The 20,056-nt window shown below is 45.9% G+C and overlaps 1 protein-coding gene across 1 annotated transcript in view; it reads left to right on the top strand.

Annotated features, from left to right (window-relative positions):
* Positions 1 to 20,056, top strand: part of LOC143986844 (uncharacterized) — a 247,655-nt gene that overhangs the window by 221,957 nt on the left and 5,642 nt on the right. Inside the window, 5 exon segments of the mRNA XM_077485252.1 lie at positions 15,720 to 15,803; positions 16,265 to 16,362; positions 16,454 to 16,675; positions 16,756 to 17,136; positions 17,226 to 17,367. Coding sequence (XP_077341378.1) covers positions 15,720 to 15,803; positions 16,265 to 16,362; positions 16,454 to 16,675; positions 16,756 to 17,136; positions 17,226 to 17,367 — 927 coding nt within the window.

A 20,056-nucleotide genomic window follows, 5' to 3' on the forward strand; every position in this document is an offset into this window, starting at 1 on the left:
GGGACTGACATACAGTCTGCTAAACACTAATACACAACCTGCTTGGTCCACAAAAGTTCTTATAAGGACTGGTAACTTGGTATAGGGTGCTACGGTACATAGGCTTGAGTGCGGTACAGTCTGCTGTTCTGTAAGGACCGCTATCGGTCCACAATAGATAGGGTTGACGTGCACCACTGCTGACCGCTCACCTATACTGCAGCAGTCCTTCAGCGGTATAGGGACTGACGTACAGTCTGCTAATCACTAACACACAACCTGCTTGTTCCACAAAAGTTCTTATAAGGACTGGTAACTTGGTATAGGGTGCTACGGTACATAGGCTTGAGTGCGGTACAGTCTGCTGTTCTGTAAGGACCGCTATCGGTCCACAATAGATAGGGTTGACGTGCACCACTGCTGACCGCTGCCCTATACTGCAGCAGTCCTTCAGCGGTATAGGGACTGACGTACAGTCTGCTAAACACTAATACACAACCTGCTTGGTCCACAAAAGTTCTTATAAGGACTGGTAACTTGGTATAGGGTGCTACGGTACATAGGCTTGAGTGCGGTACAGTCTGCTGTTCTGTAAGGACCGCTATCGGTCCACAATAGATAGGGTTGACGTGCACCACTGCTGACCGCTGCCCTATACTGCAGCAGTCCTTCAGCGGTATAGGGACTGACGTACAGTCTGCTAAACACTAATACACAACCTGCTTGGTCCACAAAAGTTCTTATAAGGACTGGTAACTTGGTATAGGGTGCTACGGTACATAGGCTTGAGTGCGGTACAGTCTGCTGTTCTGTAAGGACCGCTATAGGTCCACAATAGATAGGGTTGACGTGCACCACTGCTGACCGCTCACCTATACTGCAGCAGTCCTTCAGCGGTATAGGGACTGACGTACAGTCTGCTAATCACTAACACACAACCTGCTTGTTCCACAAAAGTTCTTATAAGGACTGGTAACTTGGTATAGGGTGCTACGGTACATAGGCTTGAGTGCGGTACAGTCTGCTGTTCTGTAAGGACCGCTATCGGTCCACAATAGATAGGGTTGACGTGCACCACTGCTGACCGCTCACCTATACTGCAGCAGTCCTTCAGCGGTATAGGGACTGACGTACAGTCTGCTAATCACTAACACACAACCTGCTTGTTCCACAAAAGTTCTTATAAGGACTGGTAACTTGGTATAGGGTGCTACGGTACATAGGCTTGAGTGCGGTACAGTCTGCTGTTCTGTAAGGACCGCTATCGGTCCACAATAGATAGGGTTGACGTGCACCACTGCTGACCGCTGCCCTATACTGCAGCAGTCCTTCAGCGGTATAGGGACTGACGTACAGTCTGCTAAACACTAATACACAACCTGCTTGGTCCACAAAAGTTCTTATAAGGACTGGTAACTTGGTATAGGGTGCTACGGTACATAGGCTTGAGTGCGGTACAGTCTGCTGTTCTGTAAGGACCGCTATCGGTCCACAATAGATAGGGTTGACGTGCACCACTGCTGACCGCTGCCCTATACTGCAGCAGTCCTTCAGCGGTATAGGGACTGACGTACAGTCTGCTAAACACTAATACACAACCTGCTTGGTCCACAAAAGTTCTTATAAGGACTGGTAACTTGGTATAGGGTGCTACGGTACATAGGCTTGAGTGCGGTACAGTCTGCTGTTCTGTAAGGACCGCTATAGGTCCACAATAGATAGGGTTGACGTGCACCACTGCTGACCGCTCACCTATACTGCAGCAGTCCTTCAGCGGTATAGGGACTGACGTACAGTCTGCTAATCACTAACACACAACCTGCTTGTTCCACAAAAGTTCTTATAAGGACTGGTAACTTGGTATAGGGTGCTACGGTACATAGGCTTGAGTGCGGTACAGTCTGCTGTTCTGTAAGGACCGCTATCGGTCCACAATAGATAGGGTTGACGTGCACCACTGCTGACCGCTGCCCTATACTGCAGCAGTCCTTCAGCGGTATAGGGACTGACGTACAGTCTGCTAAACACTAATACACAACCTGCTTGGTCCACAAAAGTTCTTATAAGGACTGGTAACTTGGTATAGGGTGCTACGGTACATAGGCTTGAGTGCGGTACAGTCTGCTGTTCTGTAAGGACCGCTATCGGTCCACAATAGATAGGGTTGACGTGCACCACTGCTGACCGCTGCCCTATACTGCAGCAGTCCTTCAGCGGTATAGGGACTGACGTACAGTCTGCTAAACACTAATACACAACCTGCTTGGTCCACAAAAGTTCTTATAAGGACTGGTAACTTGGTATAGGGTGCTACGGTACATAGGCTTGAGTGCGGTACAGTCTGCTGTTCTGTAAGGACCGCTATCGGTCCACAATAGATAGGGTTGACGTGCACCACTGCTGACCGCTGCCCTATACTGCAGCAGTCCTTCAGCGGTATAGGGACTGACGTACAGTCTGCTAAACACTAATACACAACCTGCTTGGTCCACAAAAGTTCTTATAAGGACTGGTAACTTGGTATAGGGTGCTACGGTACATAGGCTTGAGTGCGGTACAGTCTGCTGTTCTGTAAGGACCGCTATAGGTCCACAATAGATAGGGTTGACGTGCACCACTGCTGACCGCTCACCTATACTGCAGCAGTCCTTCAGCGGTATAGGGACTGACGTACAGTCTGCTAATCACTAACACACAACCTGCTTGTTCCACAAAAGTTCTTATAAGGACTGGTAACTTGGTATAGGGTGCTACGGTACATAGGCTTGAGTGCGGTACAGTCTGCTGTTCTGTAAGGACCGCTATCGGTCCACAATAGATAGGGTTGACGTGCACCACTGCTGACCGCTGCCCTATACTGCAGCAGTCCTTCAGCGGTATAGGGACTGACGTACAGTCTGCTAAACACTAATACACAACCTGCTTGGTCCACAAAAGTTCTTATAAGGACTGGTAACTTGGTATAGGGTGCTACGGTACATAGGCTTGAGTGCGGTACAGTCTGCTGTTCTGTAAGGACCGCTATCGGTCCACAATAGATAGGGTTGACGTGCACCACTGCTGACCGCTGCCCTATACTGCAGCAGTCCTTCATCGGTATAGGGACTAAGAGTTTTGTCACAGGGTCATTTAAAAAATGACAGGCAGAGGAAGAGGCAGGCCCTTCCGCAGGGGTGGTAGGGGTAGGGCAGGAGCAACAGGCTTGAGCCAAAGTGGGAAGTTGCAGAAGGTGCGTTCAATTACTTTAAAGGATGCACCAGACTTGGTTGAGTGGCTCGCTCAGCCTTACTCTTCTGCACCCTCCTCATCCTCTCGATCTGCACCCTCTTCTTCACTCTCTGCTATGTGCACCCCCAAAGACACTACCACCAACAACACGACCACCACCACCACCACCACATACCTTCCGCTTGAGTCACTGGAATTATTTTCCGATCCATATCAAGAGGACATTTCTGATGCGCAGCCACTCTTGGTATTGGATCAGGAAGAGGAGGTAGCAACAAGCGCTACTCAGCAGTCTGACGCCAGTACCCAGATCAGCCCAAGGAGGAGGTTGGTCCCCGGTGTTGCTGCCTACTCCGAGATCTCTACTTATAGCGGTGGGGAAGGTGACGTTGATGATGACGTGTCTAGTGATGTCACGTGGGTGCCCACAAGAGAGGAAGAGGAGGGGAGTTCAGAGGGAGATATGGACCAGCAGATAGGGAGGAGAAGCAGCAATGACTTACATTGCACAGCAGGGACAAAGCAGACTGCAAATGTATCAGGAGCGAGTCATCGACCATGTACGGTCACATCTGGCGCTCCCAGGACACCGGCACATGGCTCCGCAGTGTGGGCTTTTTTTAACGTGTCCGCTGCTGACAATAGCGTTGCCATCTGCAATCTTTGCAGTCAACGCGTTAGTCGCGGTAAGCCCAATACTCACCTAGGGACGACCGCCTTAAGAAGGCACATGAGCAGCCATCACCGAGCCCAGTGGGAGCAACGGAACACACAAAGCCACACTGCAGGCTCTCACCGTCCAGCCTCGTCTTCTACTTCTCCTTCTCCTCTCTCCTCACAATTGTCCTCCACTCCACCTTCCATCACGCCAAGCTCACATTTTTCTGCAAAAAGGCAGGCTTCCGTGGGCCTAATGTTTGAGCGTAAAAAAATGATGACGCCGGATAACCCTCTTGCCCAACGGTTGGCGGCTGGCTTGTCAGAACTCATAGCCCGCCAACTACTGCCATATAAACTGGTGGACTCGGAGGCCTTTCGCAAATTTGTGGCCATTGGAACACCACAATGGAAGGTCCCAGGAAGGAAGTATTTCTCAGAGAAGGGCATCCCAGAGCTATATGGCCATGTTCAGCGGCAAGTGAATGTATCTCTGGCACACAGTGTCGGTGCCAAGATACATCTGACCACAGACACGTGGTCTAGCAAACACGGGCAGGGAAGGTATATCAGTTTTACTGCCCACTGGGTGAACCTTCTGACGGCCGTCAAGCATGTAACCCGTGGCACCCGTGTAGATTTGGTTTTACCGCCACGGATTGCATGCAGGCCTGACTCTTCTTCTCCTCCTCCTACTCCATCCTCCTCCCTCTCCTCCTCAGCTGCCTCCTCCTTTTCCGCTGCTAGCGTCTCTTCCACTGCACCGCCCAAGCTCCCCAGAACCTATTCCACATGCCAGGTGAGACGTTGCCATGCCGTGCTGCGTCTGTTGTGCCTGGAAGCAAAGAGCCACACTGGCCCGGCACTCCTTTCAGCTTTGCGTTCACAGGCAGATGAGTGGCTAACACCGCTCAATTTGACAGTTGGTAAAGTGGTGTGTGACAACGGTGCCAATCTGCTTAGCGCATTGAAACAGGGCAAAATCACGCACGTGCCGTGCATGGCACACGTCTTAAACTTGGTCGTGCAGCGATTCCTTGTCAAATACCCTGGGGTCCAGGACATCTTGCGGCAGGCAAGGAAAATCTCGGCCCATTTCAGAAGATCTTACACGGCCATGGCTCGCCTTGCTGACATTCAGCGGCGACACCATCTGCCGGTCAGACGTCTTATTTGCGATTGCCCGACGCGATGGAACTCAACCTTCTATATGCTTGATAGGCTGCTCCAGCAGAAACGTGCAGTTAACGTCTACCTGTATGAACTCTGCGAAAGAAACGGTTCTGGGGAGCTGGGTTTTTTTTCACCGCGCCAGTGGCTGCTCATGCGCGACACATGCAGACTTCTGCGGCCATTTGAGGAGATCACCAAACTGGTCAGTCGCAGCCATGGCGCCATCAGTGACATGGTACCTTATGCCTTCTTTCTGGAGCGTGCATTGCGTCGTGTCATTGATCAGGCTGTGGAGGAGCAGGAGCGGGAAGATGAGGAAGTCGCAATGCTGGATGAATTCCCAGGGGGGGCTACTCTATCTGAGACAAGTCAACAACAGGAGTCTGATGAGGAGTCAGAGGAGGATGGTGCCGGGGCGGATGAGCAGGAGCAAGAAGAGCATGCTTTAAACCTTTCTGGGATCCCTGTTGTGCGAGGATGGGGAGAGGAGAATGAAGAGGACGACATTATCCTGGATGATGAGCAGGAGCCAGGCCACCACACCGCTTCCACTTTAGTGCAAATGGGGGCCTTCATGCTCCAGTGTTTTAATAGGGACCCCCGTATAAAAAGCATGAGGGTCAAGGACCAGTACTGGGTGGCAACGTACTTAGACCCCCGGTACAAACACAAAATGGCGGAAATGTTACCGCCGTCGCAGAGGGCTGTCAGAATGCAGCACTTCCAGGCCTTGCTTCGAGAAATGCTGCATTCTGCTTTTGCGTGCGCTGGCAGAGGAGCAATTCCCACTCCCAGAGAAGGATTTGCGGGTACCAATCCAACAGCGCCTGCAAGAAGAGGCCGGTTTGAAGATGTGTTGGTGACTTCGGATATGAGGTCATTCTTTCAGCCGACCCATCGACAGGTGTCATCCGGATCCAGCATCAGGGAACGCCTAGACCGTCAGGTGTCCGACTACATTGGGTTAACGGCCGATGTGGACGCTCTGAGGAGTGATGAACCCCTAGACTACTGGGTGGGCAGGCTTGACCTCTGGCCAGAGCTTGCCCAATTTGCAATCGAACTGTTGGCTTGCCCCTCATCCAGTGTCCTGTCCGAAAGGACGTTCAGCGCAGCAGGGGGGATTGTGACCGATAAGCGTACTCGCCTAGCTCACCACAGTGTTAACTACCTCACATTTCTAAAAATGAATGAGGCATGGATCTCGGAGGAATTCAACACATGTGACCAGTAGACCATGTATATGTCTATAAACTATTTTTTTAATCAAGCACACAGACCTTCTTAATTCATTTGGCTCACTTCCTTGACCCAAAAAAGCACACCGTACTATATGCCCCTACCCTCCTCTTTGAAGAGGTTGAGCGGTGTCATATTTCTACTGGGGCTGCTTATGATATCCCTGTGCTGTGCTGACTTCCTCCTGGGGGTTCTTATTATGAAGGGATCACACTATCCCTGTGCTGTGCTGACTTCCTCCTGGGGGTTCTTATTATGAGGGGATCACACCATCCCTGTGCTGTGCTGACTTCCTCCTGGGGCTGCTTACGGTGCTGCTGTCAGTGCTGTATGTCACGGTGCTGCTGTCAGCGCTGTATGTCACGGTGCTGCTGTCAGCGCTGTATGTCACGGTGCTGCTGTCAGCGCTGTATGTCACGGTGCTGCTGTCAGCGCTGTATGTCACGGTGCTGCTGTCAGCGCTGTATGTCACGGTGCTGCTGTCAGCGCTGTATGTCACGGTGCTGCTGTCAGCGCTGTATGTCACGGTGCTGCTGTCAGCGCTGTATGTCACGGTGCTGCTGTCAGCGCTGTATGTCACGGTGCTGCTGTCAGTGCTCTGTATTACGGTGCTGCTGTCAGATGCCTCTATCACGGTGCATGTGTCATTCCGGTATGTCACGCTGCTGGTGATCATCTCCTGCACCCTCTTCTTTGCCTACCCTGGTCCCTGACCTTCCCTCTCCTCCATTGCCTTCATTAGCTCCATAGTCCTGAATTGTTAGAACAATTTCCCAAATAAAATAAAAATGCTTGTAGTTATCGATCCCAAATTCACCTCATACATGTATTATGTCATTGTCCAGATGGTGGGACTACGTTTTACCCCCTAATAATTACCACGTGGCCGCAAATTCGACATGAAGGTTTGCAAAGTTCGCCTCCCATTGAAGTCAATGGGGCCCGCGGCGAACGTTCGGTTTCGCGAACGTTTGGGTCCGTTCGCATTTCGCTTTCGCGAAACGTCCCGTCGGAAGTTCGTCCATCACTATTGCAGAAGACTTACTGAGTCACAGACACTGGCCTCCTTTGAAGGACTGCATATGAGGATGTAATCCACATATTGCAGCAGGGATGAACCAAATTCAGGTGTGGTTCAAATTCAAATGGTATTTGAAGAGTGGTTTTCAAAATGATGGAAAACACTACTGGTGAATCCACAAAGCCCTGACGCATTCTACACCAGGTTAAGGTCTGGTTTAAAAATTGAAATGCAAAGATGGGTTGTGTCTCCTCATCCACAGGGACGGAAATATAAAATGCATTCAATAAATCAATCACAGTAAAATACTCCGCATCGGGTGGTACGGCGGTAAATATTGATGACACGTCAGGCACTATTGGGGCAATCGGTACCACTAGGCTATTGATGGACCTTAGGTCTTGTACAAACCTATAGTACCTGACCATTTGCCTTCTTTACTGGGTTAACGGGAGTACTGTAGGGCGAGACAATTTCCCTTTAAGATTCCCTTTCTTTAAGAAATCCTCAACTATTGGCTGTAAGCCATCCTCTTGGTTGTCTCTGTGTGTAACCCCCTATTTGATCTTGCCCCCTCCCTCTGTATCCCCCTCCTCTCTTTTTATAAAAGTTTCCCCTTTGATTACCTGAGATCATTTCGATAACGTGTCTGCACTGGTGTTTGTTTAGGAATCTCAAAACTAGACATGTGCAAAAGGAAAAAAATTTGTTTAGTTTCGTTTCCTTTTAATTTGTTAATTAATTTCGTTTAGTTATATTCGTTAAATTAGTTTTCGGATTTAGTTTCATTTTCTACCGAATTCGAAAAAATCAGTCACATTCTAAAATATTTCAACCAAATTCGAAAATATTTCTACCGGATTCGAAATGATTTCAACCGCATTCTAAACTATTTCAACTGTATTCGAAAATATTTTTGCGACCCAACTTTAGGGCCATGTATCTCAGGGTCACTTGGTGCTAGAAAACCCCAAATTTGGAGATGTTGTAACGCTAGTGCTACTGTGTTTGCATACCAAATTTGGGGTTTCTAGCTACAAGTGGCCCCAAATTCGGGTCGCAAAATGTCATTTTTCGAATTTGATTCGAATTTTGTCCGAATATGGTTGAATTCGTTAGCATGGTAATTCGGATGCATCCGAATGTCCGAATAATGAAAATTTGTCCAAATTTCAATTCGGAACTAAACGAAATGCACATGTCTTACCAAAACATCCTGCAGCATTCACCTTCGCTGTCAGTGTCTTGCAGAAATCAGTTATTTGCTGTGATATTTGCTGTGTGTCCTCATGTGATGAGGTCTTTCATTCTTTCGTGCAGCTCTTGATCTGGTTGTGGAATGTAAGGGGGGGGGGGCGGGGCGCATGGTACAGGCATAGAGAAGGTTGATTTAACCCTTAAATCCACCATCCCATGACTCTGTTAAACCCATCGTGGACAATGGTTGGGCTAGGATGCTATAGGGTATAAGAAAAAGGGTACTAATGTTTTGTGGACTTTAAGAGGCACATAGGTACTATATCTAAAAAGTAATAAAGATTTTTTATTTGATATTCACAAATTAGCAAAAATTCAACAATTGCATGTACAAAACCCCAAAAAATAATTATTTAAAAAATTTGTACTAATTGGGCCCACACTGCCTTACCACTAACATTCTCCAATAAAGCTCATAATTGAATATAAAATACACAAATACAATACAAAGCCATTAATTCCAGCAATGAATATAGGAGGTAGATTCAAAGTATGTTGGGTCTTGTCCCAGGAGTAATGTCAGGTGTGTGGTTCCGGGTTTTAGTTGTCCCAATAGCTCAAAATTAGTACTAATTTTATATATATATATATATATTTGGTTTTGTACATGCAATTGTTGAATTTTTGCTAATTTGTGAATATCAAATAAAAAATCTTTATAACCTTTTAGATATAGTACCTATGTGCCTCTTAAAGTCCACAAAACATTAGTACCCTTTTTCTCGTAATCAATATCGGGACATTGGCACATTACTGCTGGTTTGTTCATTGTATCACCTTGCGATACACACCTTTTAAATTGCACACTCTCTAATTTCCATAGGATGCTATTGGGAGCCTCTGTTTCTGGGATTGGGGTGGTTCCTTCTCGCCTTTTTATCTGACCTATCATACCAATAGGGCGCATAAGTCAACCAATTCTCCCCCCCTTTTTGCATATAATCCATGTCCCAGGTGGGATCACCTGAGAAGTATGGAAAGGCTTTCTTGTCTCCCAGACATAAGCCCTTTACCATGTCCATATGGAAGGTATCGTTCTGTCCTTCCCTGGAGAAGGGGTCACAGCTACCCATGGCTCCGGTCCAACCAGCCAAATTATCTACCCATGGATTAATGTACACATAATCTGTCCCACAGACTCAGGCTACATAACACTTGTATGTCTCTCGGGGTTCTGGAGGGAGGAATTGGTTTAGTTATCCTAGAACCCATTTTTTTATTTTCTTCTCTCTTGGCAAAATGCCAATAAGCACTCCATATGGCCAGAGGTTCCCTTTATCATAAGCAAGCTTTGTACGTTATTACTTTTCTTATTTTTATTACCAAACTATTTTTATTTATATTTCAAATGTTTTGGTAGAGTGCCAACAGGTTCAAACAGTACTTTCAATTGCTGTAGTACTAATGCTGCAAACAATTCCCCACTATCTATTACAGTTAGTGAGTTATTAGCACTTGAACCCTGTTGGCAAAAAGCAAAATGTCCACATTTTTCACATGGCTTCCCCATTTGCACGAGATGTCAATAGCAAAAAGGATTATTCAAATAGCATGTTTTGATCAAAAGTTAGCCTCACCATTTTGTGTATTACCTTAACAAAGTGTTATTAAAGAGGAAGTAAACCCTGATGAGTTTACTTCCTCTTTCATTCCCTGCAAAGGTAAAGCATAATGGACTACTATGCATCGCATAGTAGTCCATTATGTGTCACTTACCTGACACAGGAGCCAGCGAAGTCACCGCTGTCCCCTGTAGTCCGGCGCATCCATCTTCTCGGTGGATCTCGCTGCTCCCCTGCTGTCATTCGGCAAAGCCGCGATGACGTCACTCCCGCGCATGCGCATGGGAGCCGCCACTCGCGGCATAGCGGCATTGACCGCCGCGCGCTGAGTGCGCCTGCGCGCCGTAGACAGCGGTGCCTGTCTTTCGGCAAATATCTTCTAAACTGTGTAGGTTTAAGAGATATTTCTTGGACCTACAGGTAAGCCTTAATCTAGGCTTACCTGTAGGTCAAAGTGTGTTGTAAGGGTTTACAACCACTTTAATGCTCTACCCATATTTTAATTATTTTAAAACGTCCCTGATGTCACAATGTATCAAAGACCTGGGACAGACCTGATAAGATTCCCCCCTTCTGTGAATAATACTTATTCCTTATATTACTCCCCTCACTGTCAGACCTTCTTGGAACACAAAACTATTATGTATATTATATCTTAAAACTTAAAATCTTGTGCCTTCTCTAAATAAGGGTCCCTTTCCTAGTTTAAGATGATAACCTCCCAGCACACTGGCTACAAGACATGTCCGAGAACCAATATAACAGAATAACAAACCAATAATACAATTGAGACACTTCTGAGACATTTGTTAGTACATAAAAAAAATTAACCTGGATACTCACCAACCCAGGGTTCCTTATAAACTCTAAAAATTCTTATTCAACTCTATACAGATAAATAAGTCAGCAGAAGCTAATCACTAATAAGCCCTAAAGCAATAATTCCGATATAAGACTTAGTTCTGTCAGACCACCCAATATTTTATTTCTCTTTTTATATATAGGTATACCTTTTAATTATAGTGATCTTCCCAAGATCTCTTTTTCCTGAGTCCTTCCCAAGGATTCTCTTTATAAGTTCTCTAAGAACTTTTCTTTATAAGTCTGTACTTATAATTTCCCCTTTGTGTTCTTTCCTTAAGATGACACTGAACGTCTGATTACGGCAAGGAAAAGAAAATATTTCTAGTCACCGAATCAACGCCAGGGTCATCCTGCCGACTACGCCAGTTATAAGGGTTAAATGATGATAGACCGGGGTCTGACTTCCCTTCATCCTATTCCAACAGGCCTGGAGAGTACTCTAAAGCCCCATACACACTATCAGATGTTCTGCTGATTTTTTCCTTCAGATTTACCAAAAGCATATAATACAAGGTCAAACCTTTAGGAGTTTCAATGTGTATGCAATCAGGCAGGCCCTTCCACTACATGGTTTTGGTAAATCTGAAGAAAAAAATCAGCAGAAAATCTGATAGTGTGTATGGGGCTTTAAGAAACGTGACACGTGACACAGTGCCTAGACAGTGCTGTGGTTGCTCACAGTAATCTGATAAGCTTTAATTTGTCTCTTGCTTATATTGAGGAAAATGGTCATACCACTACGTCCCATGCTGGGCCGTTTTTAAGGCAGGGCAAAAGGGGCAGCTGCCCTGGGCCCTGTCATTGTTGTGGGGCCCAAAGCAGCTGCCTCATACTTGCCAACTATCCTGGTTTAAATTCCCTCGTCCCTTGAGGTTTTAGTCTTGTGCGGTGTCCCAATATCTCAGTGTGAAATGCTGCTACTAATGCTGCCCAGCTCTGCCCTATTGTTGTGTAAAGATGACTCATCAGCAGACCCTGTGTTTACATGTACATTACCGGCATTTATATGTAAATAGAGGCGGCATTGATATGTAAATAGGGGCGGCCGGCAGCATTGATATGTATATCATGTCCCCCTGAGGTCATATCCAAAGTAATCTCTAGCAAGCAATCAACAAGCAGAAATCATGTGCCCAAAGTAACCTCTAGCAAATAATCAGTGAGCGGTAATGTGTGCTGTAACCTCTAGCAACCAGTCATTGAGTGGTTACGATACACTGTAACCTCTGGCAACCAATCAGAATAGCTGCCTGATCTGATTCAGTAAACTGATCTTGAGTCTAGCTACTATTTATTGTATGTCTCAGAGCAGGTGGAGAGAAAAACTGCATGGGGATGGGGTGGGGGCAAGAAAAGTTTTGCCAAGGGTCCAATCAATATTAAAGACGGCCCTGGTCCCATGTGCATCATAGGACCTTCCACAGTGATGCAAACAATTCTGATTCAGACGTACAGGTCATATCAACCTTGCCTATTTACAGCACAACGGTATCTATTTCTCAGAAGTCACATAACAAAAGGGAACAAGCTAGCCTCTGAGAAATAGCTTCAAGGGAGCCTGCGTAGGTGAATTGCTAAGATTAAACAAGTTATGTTGACTATATGCATACTGACAAAATGGATACTGGTCCTAAAATAGTCATAGTGGCTCTAGGATAATATACATATTCCTTCACAACCCCTTTAAGGAACCCCTAGAAACCTGGATGAACCCTGGCTGAGAAAGGCTGTACTAGTCAGTAATATATTTCTATCCCCTTGGTGGGAGTGGAGATGACCCCATTTATAAGGATATACAGTACATACACATTCCTCCCAACTTTTTGAGATGGGAATGAGGGATACCTACTAGTAAAAGCCTGTAGGACACGCCCCCCCCCCAAGAACCCCTTAAAGGAGAATTAACCCCCCAAAAAAGATTAGTTAAACCCACAAATGTTTTTTTTTTTACCACTATTATTCCTTTATATTGGCTTTTCAAATTTACAAATGCAGCAATTTAGGATTTGGATCAAAGATTTAGCTCTGGAAAACACTTTTTGAAAGGAAAATAGTGCATTTTATATACAACTACATAGGTCAGACCAAAATGAGGGACAAATGAGGAGGAAAGAGGGACATAGGGACATTGCTCCAAATCAGGGACAGTTGGAAGCTATGCATACACACACACAGCACAAGACCGTGTTCATACTATGACAGGGGTGCCCAAACTTTTCAAGAGCGAGGGCCACTTAAGCAACTTGGTAACCAGTCACGGGCTACAATGAGAGGAGTGGGCGGATGACAGGTCACGGCTACTCTATAGGCCCTCTGATCCGATCCACCCAGATGGAAGGGGGCGAACTCCCTTCTATTTTTTTTTTATCAGATTTTTAGGACCGGATTGGAGGCAGGCGGGAGTAAACGGACAAAATTCTGTTTACATCTGCTGCTCTGTAGAGGTGAATTAAGGGTCCGATTGGGTAGGGCCGATCGTGTGAAAAGGGCCTAAACTGCTTTCACACTGATGATTACCCTCACCGCGGGTGCAGGGTAGTGCTGTGGGTTAACTGAACTTTGCCATAGACTCTGCCTGTGGCAAAAGCTGGCGCTGTATAGGAAGCATCGGCTTATGGGCTCTGCTCTGCAGCTGTTTTCTTCCTCTATCACCAGCTTCATTCACAACACCGATGCTGTGGTATGATGGGTTGGCAACCTGCGATCTGGGCTTGCTAACCTGCCATTCCAGAGCAGGAGGTAACGGGCCACATCAAAGGGCTCCGCGGGCCACATGTGGCCCTTGTGCCACTGGTTGGCCACCCCTGCACTATGAGATGTTTCCTGAGGCTGCAGTTCCTTTGAGCACCACATGGTGTTGATCTCACTTCTGCTAACGTCAGGACAGCTCTATGGAAGACAACAGGAAGTGATGTCAGGTACAGACAGGAAGTTGCGGGTGAGAGGCGAGTCGGGAGGCAGTAGAGAGGAGACATTGCTGGAAGTGGCTGCAGAGGAGGTAATAAGATCTTATTTTTTATTTACACCCAGTAACCCCCCCGTCATGTCCGTCCTCTTCATCCATAGTCACTGTGATGTCATTTATCTCCAGCAGATGATGATACACACATATATAGTGTCGAAACCTAGGTTAATCCCTTCAGGGGCAGAACATTTCCCCACTTACGGGGCCGGAACATTCTCTTAATTTGGGACTTAAATTCTAGTAAAATGTTCCTCTAATAGAACAGCACGGATAATTAATAGACAAGACAGTGACCATACATGGCCTACAAAGGGCAATTATTACACTACACAGGCAGCAAATGGGTAATCAGCCAACACAATGATGGAGTGCAGGGGTCAGGAGTAGAGGTGCGCGATTGATAGCGAAACGATCGCAATCTCGATTCACCCCCCCCACGCGATCTAAGTTCTGGGTGACCCGCGATTTTCTTTTAGCCCCGCCGGTTCCACGTAACTGACGTCAGCCACCGGAACTGACGTCAGTCATTGGAGCTGGAGATGTGGCGTGCCGCTGCCTGGTTGTGGGCGGGTACAGTGGCCGAGAAACAGCAGTGTGAGTACGCACTGCTATACACAGTAGCAGTAATAAAAGACAGGCAAGATCACAGATTAAGTATTCCCGTGAAGGTAACCTAGATAGGACAAGCCTCCAGAGGGATTGCAACGCCATTATTGAGTCATCAGGACATCTTTACACACACGGATTAAATAAAAACACATTTAGGAAAGTGGAAGTGTTTTTCAAAAACAGATTGACATCTGGTCCTGCATAAATCAGCAGCCAGTGTAACCATGCCACGGCGCTGCCAAATAAATAAGTGTTTGGATAAAATGTGCAGATCTATTCTGTACCGAGGCAAATTCATTACTATATCTGCAAACATCAATGGACAACATTAAACTAACAAAGCTCTGATAACCTAATGTCCTCAGAGATTGTACATTTTTCAAATAAAACAGTTTTTTGAGAATCGTGATCTTCATTCTAAGCAAAAGAATCGTGATTCTCATTTTTCCCAGAATCATGCAGCTCTAGTCAGGAGTATGGAGCATAGACAAGACCATGACCATACATGGCCTAGAGAGGGTAATTATTACACTACACAGGCAGCCAACACAATGATGGAGTGCAGGGGTCAGGAGTATGGACCTTAGACAAGACCAATACTTTCCAATGACACAGGCTTTGGCAGTGCCCAGTGCTGGAATTCAGAACACCATAAACCATTGTCACTCTGTAGAATATTGCAGTATACTTGATAACCACACCCCTCCCCCTCCCCCTCCCCGCTGTCCTTCTCCTACCCACACTGAGCCGCCATTGGAGGGAAGAGAAGAGATTTCTCCCCCACAGCTCTCTACTCTACTAGCCCCCCACAAGCCCCATCCTCCTGCTATCCAATCCCATCTCTTACTGCAGAGAGTGATAGTGACATCAAGCCTGTCAGGCAGCAGGCTGCTGGGGATTGGAGCCCCGCAGACAAAGTTCTGGCAATTATCCTGATTAGCCGCCAACTCTGGCCAAAATTCAAAGGCAACAGAAAAAAAGAGAATTTCTGATCTAGCAGTCCATGAGAGTCCCGGGTTCTCGAAAATGTAGCAAATACCAAACAGTTCCAATGAGGACAGAAGTTCTTAAATGTACAGCAACCTTCCTGTTACCCCCCCTCACATCCACATCCTATTATTTTGTGACCAACACCATCCAAATGATTCTTACTTTCATTTCCCAGAGTTTTGCGTCTACAAGAAGACCTGTATAGATCAAATGACGGCACCAATGAGGATGGAGAATCAGCCGCCCCTCACATCACCGGGTAAGAGGAGACTTTATTGTAAAAGGAGAGAGCAGTACGGAGGCTCCACCTAGATCCCCCATCATCTGATAAACACATAGAAACAATGGGGGTGATTTACCAAGAGCAAATATAGTGAGCACTGCAAGTGCATTTTCTCCAGAGCTTAGTAAATGAGGTAAAGCTTCACTTTGCAAAGAATACTCGGTCACATGCAAATAAAATAAAAAAACTGCATATTTGCTTGTGCTTGATTGGATGATAGAAATCAGCAGAGCTTCCCCTCATTTCAAAACTTCCCCTCAGATCTATAGCAAATGCACATGAAGTGCACTTGCAGTCCACAGTTTATTTGCCTTTAGTAAATCAACCTACCTGTAATCAGTCAAGGAGAGAGCATTACGGAGGGTTCATCTAGATCCCCCATCATCTGATAAACACATAGAAACAATGTATTCAGTCAGTGTGTGTGTTTCCTACAGATGGATCTAGTAATGGGAACTCACCAGAGAGATGTCCCCGTCCTCTGTATTCCCGGGATTCCACACAGGAAGATCACACCATCCCTCACCATCATCAGGTAGATGAGGAACAATCTCTGATAGTATCATTAGGATCTGTACATTATCTGCATTGTTTCCATTGATGTCATTTTTGTTATATATATTCAGAGTGGAAACCTGAGAGATTCTAATGTTGAGGTTAAAGAAGAGATAAAAGAGGAGGATGATGAGGATGGGGTGATGAAGGAGTCTCTAAAAGGACGCAAAGATCTGTACCAGGACACCATGGTGGAGTCATCCAGTTACAGAAACCCACCAGAGAGATGTCCCCGTCCTCTGTATTCCCGGGACTCCACACAGGAAGATCACACCATCCCCCACCATCATCAGGTAAATGAGGAACAAATACAGGTAGTTATGATCTATACACAATATGTTTGTCACAATCAATGTTTTATTATATATTTCAGAGTGGAAACCTCGGGAATGATAATATTGTAGTTAAAGAAGAGTATAAGGAGGAGGATGAGGAGTATGGAGTGATGGAGGAGTTTTCAGAAGGACACAAGGATATGATGGAGCCACCTAATACCAGGAACCCACCAGAGAGATGTCCCCGTCCTCTGTATTCCCGGGATTCCACACAAGTCAATATTAAAGAAGAGATAAAAGAGGAGGACGATGAGGCTGGGGTAAAAGAGGAGTCAGAGTTTCCAAAAGGGCACAATGATCTATACCAGGACACCATGGTGGAGTCATCCAGCTACAGAAACCCACCAGAGAGATGTCCCCGTCCTCTGTATTCCCGGGATTCCACACAGGAAGGTCACACCATCCCTCACCATCATCAGGTAGATGAGGAACAATCACTGATAGTATCATTAGGATCTGTACATTATCTGCATTGTTACCATTGGTGTCATTTTTATTATATATTCAGAGTGGAGAACTGAAAGGTTCTAAAGTTGAGGTTAAAACAGAAGAAGAAGAGAGGTATGTGAGGGATGATCAGCAGTCTATGGAGGAGGATGGAATAACGGGGACATTTATAGAGGAGGACACTCCTACAGAGATCAGCACAGGTGGGTCATTAACACTAAATACATTCCTCTGTCTGTACCTGTAACATAAATGTGAATGTAGATGTAACAGTAGGGCAGTTTTTCCAGTAGCTGCGATGTGATATGTAGAAGTGTAGTGTAATTGGAGATATAGTTTAATTCTATGGTATTAATTGGTAAACAATCATAGACATACACTATATTGTCAAAAATATTGGGACACCTGCCTTTACATGCACATGAACTTTGATGGCATCCCAGGTTTTGTCTGTAGGGTTCAATATTGGGTTGGCCCACCCTTTGCAGCTATAACAGCTTTAACTCTTCTGGGAAGTCTGTCCACAAGGTTTAGGAGTGTGTCTATGGGAATGTTTGACCATTCTTCCAGAAGATGTTGGTCGAGAAAGCCTGGCTTGCAGTCTCCTTTATAATTCTTCCCAAAGGTGTTCTGTCAGGTTGAAGTCAGGACTTTATGCAGGCCAGTCAAGTTCCGTTCCTCCACCCCAAACTCGATAATTCGCACTATATTGTCAAACGTATTGGGCAACCCCTCTAAATCATTTGGTGGAGGGGGGATTATGGTGTGGGGTTGTTTTTCAGGGGTTGGGCTTGGTCCCTTAGTTCCAGTGAAGGGAACTCTTAAGGCTTCATCATACCAAGACATTTTGGACAATTTTATGCTCCCAACTTTGTGGGAACAGTTTGGGGATGACCCCTTCTTGTTCCAACATGACTGCACACCAGTGCACAAAGTAAGGTCCATATCGATATGGATGAGCAAGTTTGGGGTGGAGAAACTTGCCTGGCCTGCACAGAGTCCCGACCTCAACCTGATAGAACACCTTTGGGATACATTAGAGCGGAGACTGCGAGCCAGGCCTTCTCATACAACATCAGTGCCTGACCTCACAAATGTGCTTCTGGAAGATCGGTGAAACATTCCCATAGACACACTCCTAAACCGTGTGGACAGCCTTCCCAGAAGAGTTGAAGCTGTTATAGCTCCAATGGGTGGGCCAACTCAATTTTGAACTCTGCGGCCTACGACTGGTTCATGTGATGTGAAGGCAATGTAGTGTGTGTTCACCAATTAGCATTTAAAAGGACAGAGCCAGTTTCTAGGATAGAGTTGATGCCTAGATGCCAATAAAATTATCCCTTCCATGTAGACATATAAAGCCTCAAAGTACGTCCTTGTCATTTTGGCTACAAGAACCAGCAGGGGACAGTCAGGAGGCCCCAAACTGTTGGATTTGGTTTATATCCACAGATCTAAGGAATCAAAAGCTAAAACATTAGAGAGATGAAAATAATTCCTTCTGAAGGTACACATGTTGGGCAACGTGTACATGTAAATCTGTATTTGTAGGGCATTTAGAATCCCAGAGAAACACACAAAACTGTTATATGGTACCTGATTGTGACAGCTGAAGAAGGTGTTGCAAATCGGAGCCATACGGGGTCCATTCAAATCTGGTGACTTCAGAACCGAGAACCGTCCAGTGGGCTGGGACAGAAACCCCCCCCCCCCCCCCGGGTTGTTTGGTCAAAGAGCTAAAGTCCAGCCCATATCCGTATTCCAATAAATTGAGGAGCATGGGATATGGATGGGATGTGGACAGGATATGGACGGGGTGATTCATACACAGCCGGTCCCTCAGACTGATGAACTACGGACGCTTCCGACTTGCTCCAGTCACAGGATAAATCTCTGTAAAGTTTATTTCTGTTTGTATTCCCTTTTATTTTTCATAGTTAAAGCGGAGGTCCGCCCGCCCCCTTTTTAAAAATTAAAAGTCAGCAGCTACACATACTGTAACTGACTAACATAGGACACTTACCTGTCCTGGAGTCCAGCGATGTCAGCACCGCAGCTGATATTTCCTTCAGCTGTCTTGTGCTGCCACCACTATTGCCAGAAAGGGAACCCCGGCAGTGTAGCCTTTTGGCTTCATGACCGGGTCCCTACTGTGCATGCGCGATGCGCCCTGCGCTCTCTGATGTCCTCTCTGATGTTGCTCTCTGATGTCCTTTGCTGCGGCCCATCCTCCCGGGAAATATATATATATATATATATAATATATATATTATACAGGGGTTGACAAATTTGCTTGGAATCTAGGAGCCAGCTAAAAAAGTTAGGAGCCAGGTCGGTAACGGCCATCCGGACCTGTCCCTGGCCTGACATGGAGACGAGTGAGGGGAAGATAGTGCAGCCCCCCCACCTGTCTCCAAGTCATTGCCCATAGCTCTTAGAGGGACATTTTATTTATTTATTTTTTTCAAATGACAATTTTTTTTTTAAATTGCATTTTAGTGTAAATATGAGATCTGAGGTCTCTCTTTTAAGAGGACCTGCCATGCTTTTTTCTATTACAAGGGATTTTTACATTCCTTGTAATAAGAATAAAAGTGACACAAATTATTATTATTATTTTTTAAAGAACAGTGAAAAAAATAAAAATAAAAGTTAAAGTAAGAAAATAAAAATAATTTTAAACGCACACCCTGTCCCGCCCGCATATGAAAGCGGTGTTCAAACCACATATGTGAGGTATTGCCGTGATCGGTAGAGCGAGAGCAACAATTCTAGCCCTAGACCTCTTCTGTAACTCAAAACGTGCAACCTGTAGAATTTTTTAAACGTTGCCTATGGAGATTTTAAAGGGTAAAAGTTTGTCGCCATTCCACGAGCGGGCGCAATTTTGAA

The sequence above is a fragment of the Lithobates pipiens genome, unplaced genomic scaffold (assembly GCF_037356315.1).
Source record: "Lithobates pipiens isolate NorthernLeopardFrog02 unplaced genomic scaffold, aLitPip1_a1.2 Scaffold_18, whole genome shotgun sequence".
Classification (NCBI taxonomy): domain Eukaryota; kingdom Metazoa; phylum Chordata; class Amphibia; order Anura; family Ranidae; genus Lithobates; species Lithobates pipiens.